We start from the raw sequence: 9,529 nt of genomic DNA on the forward strand, positions 1-9,529 counted from the left end.
TTGATTATTTTAATATTAAAATTAGTTTAAAGTTTATAAATACAACCCGACTTTGATAATTATAATTTTATCATAGTTTTGAAACTCGGGTCGACTCAGTTGATCCAAGAATGAAACTGGATTGAGTTTTAAAAAATAAAAAAAATCAAGATCCGGGGTGATCTTGTGACCTGATTTATCTAACAAGGTCTGATCAAAAACTCGGTTGCAACCCGTTGATTTTTTTTTTTTTTTACTAAAACAACTTCACTTTTATTTTTTTAAAAAAATCAAAATTAACCCGGATAATTTGGTTAAAACCCGGACCTTGAACTAGGTTGGATTTAAAAACTCTGGATTTTACAATGTAAGCACTTTGATTTACATTATAGCAATGAGAAGAATGTTTCCATAAATTTAGCAATATTCTTCTTAAGAAAATAATATTTTGAAACTTTTTTTTCAAGAAATTAGCCAAAATGAGGCTATATAAATCACGCCAAAATTGACCATCTTGCAAGAATCCAATTACCAAAATGTTTTTCTTCATAAAAACTTTAATTAGCCATAGTGTTGATCTTGATTAAAATTTATTTTCCAAATTGATTTTGCCCATCTTGGACCTTATCTTTCATGGGCAGAGCATCGTCGATATCCATGGGGCCTTCTAGACCACCCATTATTAATTTAATCTGCAAAGCCCATGGGCTGATCTAATCTAAAACCTCTGGTCATTTACAAAAGCCACGTCACGTCAGATGTCTTATGCATACAATTTTATTACCGGTATCTCTAAAACCCTAAAATCCTTAAATCCCCCTTTTCACCAGGGTTTAAGCATGCACTTCACTATCATTCAATCCATGGCAATTACAAGACTAAGCTTTGCTTGTAGACACGGCTTCCATTATAGTCCATCTCTTTTTCACTGCTTTCAAAAAGTACGTAAATCTCACATTTCTATCAATGTTTATATTAGCCAAGTGAATTTAGATCTTATCTTTGTAGATGGTTTTTGTTTCATTATTTTCTTGCAGGTTAGATTCAGCTCAGTTGCAGCAATTGAAACCCTTTTTGATCAAGATAATGTTATTAAAGACAAAAATCAAAATTTGGGTACTTTTTACTTTTTTGTTGGGCTGTTTTAAAGTTCTCTGCTTGTGAGTTTCGGGGGTTTATATATATATAAGATTTAGATTGGAATTTTCTTTTTCAGGGGATCCTAAGGCGCTGGAGTGGAAGAAATGGAATTCCAAGGAACTTGGAATCAGTAATTCAACGATTTCAAGGCCTACAAAGAAGGTTCTTGATGGATTTAAGAAAAATGGTAGTTCTTTTGTCCATGGTGGATTGCCTTATATCCGTGGATTTTTTTTTGTGGCAATGACTTTAAACATTTGCTGTTGGTGATACGTATGTTTATATTAGGAAAAGTTGTTGTTTGTTACTAATTCTTATGATGTTTGTTATAGTCTTTTGTTGTTAAAAGATTGTGTCTTTCTGTTGTTTGTTGTAGGATATGAGGTTTATCTCGTGGGAGGCTGTGTCCGGGACCTTATTTTAAAGAGAACACCGAAGGATTTTGATATAATCACATCAGCTGAGCTTAAAGAGGTTAATTTATACTTTAATTTCGTACTAAGCCTGTAGAATTGTTTTTTTCTTTTTCTTTTTCATGTTGTTAAACATTTGTGATGTCTAAAACAGCTTTAGAATCCGTGTTTCAATGCAATACCATGATAAAATGTTCTGTTTGAGCTATTAAACATGCTTGGTAAAATTTAATCATGTGCGCAGGTAGTAAGGACATTTCCGCAGTGTATAATAGTTGGCAAGCGGTTTCCCATATGTCACGTGCACATTGGGGATACTATTGTTGAGGTATGATGCTCTCTTTCTGTCTCACTCTCTGATCATTACATCAGATAGCTCATTCAAATTTTTCTTATTCCTCAATCAGTACACGTTGTTGTGCCTGTTGAAGCAAGCCACTTCCAGTTTTATTCCTCTTCGCACATAATTGCTATAGCATTTTTCTCTTGGATTTAGGACTAAATCATCTACTTTCTTTTGTTTTCATTTTTCATATTTCTAACTCTCTTTAATGGCAGGTTTCGAGTTTTAGCACCACGGGACCGAAGTTCAGGGTGGATTTGAGCAATGTCATCAGTCCTCCCATTGATTGCGATGAGAAGGATTATGTTCGTTGGAAGAATTGTTTGCGGCGAGACTTAACAATAAATGGGTTAGTTCTTGAAGATACAAATTACAATTTTCTAGTTAGTGAATTTTGGATCTTGAGTTTGCAACTCTTCACATTCTTTAAAATGTTTGACATATATGTTTTTATTCTCTTTTTTTTCTTGTATATAATTTGTTTTGGAAGCATTGTTTTAGCATGCATTTGTCTTTGCATGCAGGTTGATGTTTGATCCATATAAAAGAATAGTGTATGACTATGTGGGAGGTCTGGAAGATATTAAAAAGGCTAAAGTGTGAATTTATTTCATAACTTTGTTGGTTTCTGAATTTCTTTCAATATGCCACAATGTATACTTTCCTCACATCTGCTTCTGTGGACATAGGTGCGGACTGTGATCCCAGCTAGTACTTCCTTTCAAGAGGACTGTGGTGAGTCTTTGATCTTTTCCCTATGTAGCATGCACATGTTTTTAAATAGTTCATTCGCAAGGACCATATCCATAGACAATCCTTTGTTTTCTCGTGTTCATAATTAGGCTTGCATGTGACTCCTTTCTATTTGCAGCTCGCATTCTGCGTGCAGTAAGAATTGCTGCTCGTTTAGGATTCCGTTTTACAAGGGAAACAGCTCACTTTATCAAAAACCTTTCTCGCTCGTTATTAAGACTTGACAATGTATTAAAGTAGCTCTTCCTTGCTTTCTTTATTGTTTCCCATACATTTAACTTTATACAAGAATGTTCCTAACTGACTTAACTCTAATATCAAAATGTTCTAGCAAAGGATCATGATGGAGATGAACTACATGCTAGCATATGGTTCTGCTGAAGCTTCTTTGAGGATATTATGGAAATTTGGACTTCTTGAACTTCTTCTGCCCTTCCAGGTTTGTATTTGATGTTTAATTTCTATATGATATTTCTGTTGCTAGTCTAATATAGGTTCTTCTTGCAGGCAGCATACTTTGTTCGTGATGGATTTAAGAGACGGGACAAGAGATCTAACATGCTTTTGGTAATCTTAATATTTTGAATACTTTTGTGATTTTCAAATACTGGTTTGATTTTAATTGAGGCTCAATAATAGATTAGAGGATAATTTCTGTCTAATCTCAAATAACTTCTGATCCTGTTTTTGGTTGCGAAAAATCCTAGAAATGGTGTTTCTTGAAATTTTACCATTTCCTACTTTTCATTGTTACCAATTTTCTGAACTAATAATCCAACAAGGGTATACCTCCCTAATAGCCAGTTTTTATGAGAAGACTCTTCAAAATACAGTTAGGTGCTATGGGTACACTGTGATTGGATTCCTGAAGTTGCTTGCTTATTTTATATGGTTATACTTGCAACCAATAATAGCAATGCGTTCTGGATGCAAATTTGCAGTTCTCAACAGATATCAATCTTTAAGAAGTATTTTCAAGCCCCCATGAGGGTATATGAGGCCCAAAAAGTTTAATAATCACTCTTGAATTATATCATCATTCTGGTATTTGTTTCTGAGTGTATTTTAACAGGTTTGGAACCAAGCATATTTGAGTTCTTATATTCCAAAAACATGGGCGGTTTAGTGGCTTTTTAAATGATTGAAGTGTTGTTATTTCATCTGCAGTGTCTGTTTTCTAACTTGGATAAACATCTTGCACCTGATAGGCCATGCCACAACAGCTTATGGTAATATTTTTCTTGATCTTAAAATTTTAATTGTTCCTTTTAAGATGCTATAATAAACCAGACATCATGATAAAAACTTTTTAAAGTTGTTGATATATTATCAATGTATCGTCTTTCACTATTTGGTGCACTGTCTGCATTGAATGTGAACCAATTTAGCTAATTGAATTATAATTTGTAAACGTCATCCACCAGTGGAGGACTTAATCAATTTAGGAAATTGTTGGAGAGTGATACAGTTCTAGGTAATTCAAAGTCGAATCTTCTTTAGTGAAACCTGGCACACACAATTTGTTTTGCCATGACTGAGAATTTCATATGCTTCAAAATGAATTTAATGCGTGCTTTGGGTTTTTTTTTCTTTTTTTTATGTCATTTCATTTGAAGTCTGGTGTTTGTAAGGTGTGTGGTTGGTTCATGATCACATTGGCCATTTTGTATGCCTTTGGAATGCAAGTACCCTTTCAAGTAAATGAAATTTACCTAGCACTGCTGCTAATATATTGGACCAGGAAGCGAAGACTCGTCACAGCTTTTCTTTTCTTTTTTTTTTCCAGGGTTGGAATCTTAGTGTTTCATAAAGCATTATCTGACCAACCAAGGGATCCTATGGTGGTTGCAGCATTTTGTCTTGCAGTCCACAATGGTGGAGATATTTTAGGAGGGGTAAAAATGGTGAAGAAGTTCACCAAGCCCCATGATGTTAGCTTCCATGAGTTATCCGAACCTCAGAATCTTAACTCTGAAGCACTGGTTGATGAGGTTTTGGATTTCGCAGCGTCTGTTAAACAAGTTCTATATTGGATGACCAATGAGTATTATGTTTCACAGGCAATGGCAGAGTACCCTCAAGCACCATGTTCAGATTTGGTGAGGGCTTCCTTTTCTTTTCCTTTTTTCTTTTCCAAGTTTGAGGCAATGGTTTGACTTTGACGTTCACATTCTAATAAATGCAACAATAGGGGTCTCGAGTATGGACTTGAACCAAATGCTCTTTATGCTGGCTACTTGTCCATTTTTCTTGTTGGCAGCAGGTGGTTTAAAAATGTTCAGTCAACTTTTATGAGGGGATAAAATTGGCCATTGCTTTCTTGCAATGGTTAAATTTTTCTTGGGCTAGCAACCAGGAAAATGAAGGTTGAAGTCTTGAGAACAACCATATCTGAAAGTACTAAATGAACAATCGTGAAATCATCTCTCCTAGACCATACTCCCATACTTCATCAGGTCCATAACTAGATAGTGTCATTTTAGAGGAAACTATCTCTGCAATTGTCTGCATTCCATTTTATTAAATACAATTCCATTCTGAAATGCCAGATCCAGCTATTTTTTCAGCCTACAACAGATTTACTGGACATTTATTAATGGAGTGCTTCAAATAATATTGGTAGTGGGAAATATCTCTGGTATCAGCTATTTTCACCTGAAGTGGAAGTATTGATGACAGTAACAGGACTTGTCCACTTTTTATACAATGTAGGATCAGTGCCTTCGGATCTATGCAATCTATTAGATGATTAGCGGTGGATGTGATTTCTAAACATAGGTTTGAGAATGAAGATGACAGTTGTGTGGAGAGTATCATGCTTTTCAGTGTTTCTTTTTTTTGCTGCTTCAATGTTTTCTGCATTTATAGTATATACTTATTTGGGACATGCCTGTTATAATCTCCAATGTGCAGGTATTCTTTCCATTGGCAGTGTATTTAAAAGTGTGCAGGATTTTTGAGTGTTCAAGAGAGGGCTCAGAGAAAGCATTTATGCCAAAGCAAGGTAGAAAGATTAATTATGAGATGTTGGCTTTGGGAAGCCTGCAAGAAGTTCGGCATACTTTTGCGAGGGTTGTCTTTGATACTGTGTTCCCGCTCAATTTAACCTAAACCTGGACCTCCAATTCCCAAACTAAGACACGAAAGTCGAACTGCAAAGGCCTGCAGTATGAAATGAAGATATCATGGGAAAGCCTCAATTATTCGACCTGCTTCCTAATTTGGACGAGTCTTATTCTACATGTAATTTTTTCCTTGATTTGTTTGCTCATGTACATAAAGTACACACTAATTACAGGAACGGATTGATTTCCATGTTCTTTGTACATAAGCGCTCACTCTCATGAAATTGGCGAAGCTGATATGTTTTTTATAATGAAACTGAAGTGCCTGCCTCACACCAAGCTTACAAATTGGCTCAAGTTTGGTATCAAAGGTCAAGGCTTCTTTCTTGCCGGTTTGGTGTAGTGCTTTGTTGTAGAATTCAGTATTTGGCATTTGTTTCTTGTAAATTTCCTGTTGAGCTCAAGTAACCAGCTTGAATGCTGCTGGGCTCCAAAAAATCAGAATCCATGTAGACAGTTTCTCGAACCTCGAACAGCTTTTACTAGAATGTTGTAGATCTGAATTGGGTAGTCTGATGTAATGTTATCTAAGCAAAGCAGTAAATCAAGAAAGCAGTGTTGCATATTCAAGCAGTAACATTTCTTTAAGCACTGTCATTACAGAGGCCAGATTCACCAGATGATGAGCATTGTCATCGCGAATCAATGTCATCTGGACATGTATATACGGACAGCAACATATAAACTCAGTAATCGGAGAAACTGGTATTTCTATCGCATCATATTCTTCGTGTGGAAAATGAGATGCAACATAACTTGTTACATTGTACTAACTTGAACAAATCTCAATAGATGATGAAATTAATATCCTCCTCTTATGAATCAAGCAACAACAATAGAACAATGATATGCAAATCATGTTTCAAAAGAATACTGCCCATGAAAATGGCATCAGCTAACCTTCTATTATTTGTCCATTAAAAAGAAATTCCTTCTCTTCAACGTAGAAGAGTCATACCTTGTTCACAGATAAACTTAAAATTTAAGCTTCTGCAACTGGAGCTGGTGCAGCACCACCAGTAGTTGGTCTGTGAAAAAGAATAATCACAAAGTCATTTGAATGGAATGCAATATCTCCAAGGATGTAAGAAGGAAGATAACAAAGCATGAGACAATACAAAGCTCAAGGAAAAGAAACTTACAGCCCAACAAACACTTTAAAAGCATCATAGATAACCCATTGAGCTCCTGTAAGTGTTCCTATCATGGCAAGTCGGAGAGGAAGGCCACGGGTAAAAAGCCCCAATAAACCTAGCTGCCTGACAGCCTGCAATAGAAGACACCATGACAAAACATTGCAGGTGAACAAATGCAGAAACAATGTGGGAGTAAAACACTTGTGCATACTTTACAAACAAAGAGGAGGGTTGCTAAAATTCACTTACATCGCCAGCAGTTGCCCCCTTGGCATTGTTGAGGAAAGACACCAGGTTGTCAGCAGGCTGTGAGACAGTAGTACAGAGTATACCAGCAACGTATCCACCACCAAAGCTGACTCCAAGCTGCAAGGTTTTGCTGCACTGGTCTTTGGGTGTTGGGATGACATTCTTGTATATGTACTCCACAATAGTCTCAAAGGATGCAAATTTCATCATTGTATCTGCAAGATACAAATTCTGATTATCAGTAACATTCTCAACAAATGTAGGAAAGATGAAATTCTTCTAGCAACCACAACTAAGGTTGAAACATGAAATAATTAAAATGTTTTGGCTTACATGGAATCTGACGCCCCCAAAGAGAAACAATCCCTTTGTATAACCTGAGAGCATTTTAAACACACTCATCAAATCGGAATTCAGACAGTACATTGTGCCCTAAAAGTTAATAGATAATCACAAAACAAAAGATTTTTTGTGGCAAAATCATACCCAGAATAGCCTTGAGTTCTGATAAACTTAGGCATACCATCAGTCAAGCCCCTAGCAAAACCAGGCTGGGTTTGGACGCGAACTTTCACTGCCTCCATAGGGCAGAGAGCAACAGCAGCAATTACTTCAGCAGATGCTGAGCCAGCAAGATAAATCAAGGTCTTGTACTTGGCTGCATGCTCAGGGCCAGCAATGTCTGAGTAGTACTTCTTAAAGAACTCATAGAATCCATACTTGCAAGCACCCTGAGCACTGTAGCCAAGCAAGGTAGGCGCCCATCCTCTAAAGAAACCTTTAACTCCCTGCTCCTTGAGCAATACCCCAAATCCTGATGAAATGCTCTTGTACTTTGATGGGTCAATCTGAGATATAAATTACAGTAAAATTTCTGCAGATGACGTACTAATTGTGGGGTGTTCATTAATAACTACAACAGTATGTGGCTATCAACAGTTGGAGACAATATAAAATCCATAACCATAATTTCTTATCACTGAAATAAGTTATTAATCCACAAAAACATCAAGGGTCCTAATTTCTGCAGATTTAAAATAATTGACCATACAAGAAACAAGATCTTGCACGCCTTTAGAAAGTTCATGGAAGAAAGAATCAAACAGTTTGAAGTCCACAACTAAAATTAATTTTGCCTCACAGGTTGAGGGTCCAACTTATCAACTCTCAAATAGCCAACCATTAGGAAAAGTAAGAAATTCCATTTTTATGATCTCTTTGAGTGTGTGTGTGTGTGTGACAGCAAAAACCCTTAAAACTCAATAATAAATTAAAATCATTTAAAAAAATGCAAGAAATTAAGTAGTCCTTTCAATTCATAATTTTTTTTTACAACATCCATAAAAAGAGTGTAAGATCATGGGCAAAGAGTTAGCTAACAAGAATCATCAAATAGAAAACAAAAAGGAAAAGGAAAAAAAGAGAGAAAAGCTTTAGGATTATACCTGCATGTTGCACTTGACAACATCAAGAGGAGTGAGAGCCGTGTGAGTGAGTCCGCAGCTAAGAATCCCACCAGCAGTACAAGCCATATAAAAAGTTGGTGAGTACATCTCTAACTTTTCCGTAGGTGCGGGTATCACAAAGTTCTTTGACAGCACTCCATGATCACCACTATCAGACGATGGCCAAAGCTTAGGTTGTTGCATTACTCCTCCATTTCTAGAGCCAACTGAAGAGGAGTACAGAAAGCTTGGGATCAAAGATTGACAAGAATTCTCGTTCTTGGCCATTTGAAACAGATCTTTTTGTTGAATCTTTTCGTGTTTTTTCTTTGTTGGATTTTGGTTTCTCCCCCAGCCTTTGGCTTCTAGGAGAAGTGGAGCTACTGTTCTTATTTGAAGGAAGGAAATAAGGAGAGAATGTGCCGGATCAGAGAAACGAGAAATGTTTGGAGCGCAAGAAAGTTTTTCAAAGGGCTGGCCTTGGCGCGGTCATTAATTTATAGGGCTGCTTCTTCTTTTTTTCCCTTCAAGATCTTTCATGGTTTATAAATTATTTGACTTTTATTTTATTTTATTTTATTAATTTGTAATAGTATGGTCGGATTTTAGCTCCAACGTATGTGGAAACAAATTATGAACTAGTTGTTCTTTATTTTTTAGATAGTTGTCCGTCTTAAAAAACACAAAATTTTACCAATAAAAATTAACATCATCTCTAATTTAAAAACTTAGATTAATAGGGTGCAAATCTATTTTTATAATTATTTACACGTGCATTCAATAAAATCTTAAAATATCTAATGACTTCTAGACAAAAACAAATACAATTAAGAGCACCATGGATTCACGTTATGGAGCAAGACTTTTCAGAGAAACCCCAAGGCTCCTGCTCTTTTGGCAAGCAAAGAGTCAAGAGTGCTGCCCCATTGACCATGGCCACCATCTA

The 9,529-nt window shown here is 36.1% G+C and overlaps 2 protein-coding genes across 2 annotated transcripts; one reads left to right on the plus strand and one right to left on the minus strand.

Moving 5' to 3' along the window:
- Window positions 1-752: 752 nt before the first annotated feature.
- Window positions 753-6,026, plus strand: LOC118037729 (uncharacterized). The gene is made up of 14 exons (XM_035043812.2): window positions 753-920; window positions 1,017-1,095; window positions 1,196-1,306; window positions 1,496-1,593; window positions 1,777-1,860; window positions 2,091-2,224; window positions 2,400-2,472; window positions 2,565-2,610; window positions 2,747-2,856; window positions 2,960-3,067; window positions 3,136-3,195; window positions 3,796-3,857; window positions 4,415-4,727; window positions 5,542-6,026. The coding sequence occupies exons 1-14, from the start codon at window positions 819-821 to the stop codon at window positions 5,737-5,739; spliced, it is 1,578 nt and encodes a 525-aa protein (XP_034899703.1). The 5' UTR covers window positions 753-818; the 3' UTR covers window positions 5,740-6,026.
- A 422-nt stretch (window positions 6,027-6,448) lies between these two features.
- On the minus strand, window positions 6,449-9,091 carry LOC118037730 (mitochondrial phosphate carrier protein 3, mitochondrial). Its single transcript, XM_035043813.2, has 6 exons — window positions 8,584-9,091; window positions 7,625-7,986; window positions 7,472-7,515; window positions 7,139-7,353; window positions 6,896-7,020; window positions 6,449-6,781 (listed from the first exon to the last, which is right to left on the minus strand). Exons 1-6 carry the CDS (start codon window positions 8,869-8,871, stop codon window positions 6,736-6,738), a joined length of 1,080 nt encoding a protein of 359 aa, XP_034899704.1. The 5' UTR covers window positions 8,872-9,091; the 3' UTR covers window positions 6,449-6,735.
- Window positions 9,092-9,529: the final 438 nt, after the last annotated feature.

Source organism: Populus alba, chromosome 15 (assembly GCF_005239225.2).
Source record: "Populus alba chromosome 15, ASM523922v2, whole genome shotgun sequence".
NCBI classification, from domain to species: Eukaryota; Viridiplantae; Streptophyta; class Magnoliopsida; order Malpighiales; family Salicaceae; genus Populus; species Populus alba.

Bases quoted from the DNA above. Each gene is read 5' to 3' on its own strand.
- LOC118037729 (XM_035043812.2), top strand. From the start codon at position 819: ATGCACTTCACTATCATTCAATCCATGGCAATTACAAGACTAAGCTTT. The intron at 921-1,016 runs GTACGTAAATCT...ATTTTCTTGCAG, and splicing joins TTTTTCACTGCTTTCAAAAA to GTTAGATTCAGCTCAGTTGC. The intron at 2,473-2,564 runs GTGTGAATTTAT...CTGTGGACATAG, and splicing joins AAGATATTAAAAAGGCTAAA to GTGCGGACTGTGATCCCAGC.
- LOC118037730 (XM_035043813.2), bottom strand. From the start codon at position 8,871: ATGGCCAAGAACGAGAATTCTTGTCAATCTTTGATCCCAAGCTTTCTG. The intron at 7,354-7,471 runs GTAAGCCAAAAC...TGTATCTTGCAG, and splicing joins TTGGGGGCGTCAGATTCCAT to ATACAATGATGAAATTTGCA. The intron at 6,782-6,895 runs GTAAGTTTCTTT...TCTTTTTCACAG, and splicing joins TTTAAAGTGTTTGTTGGGCT to ACCAACTACTGGTGGTGCTG.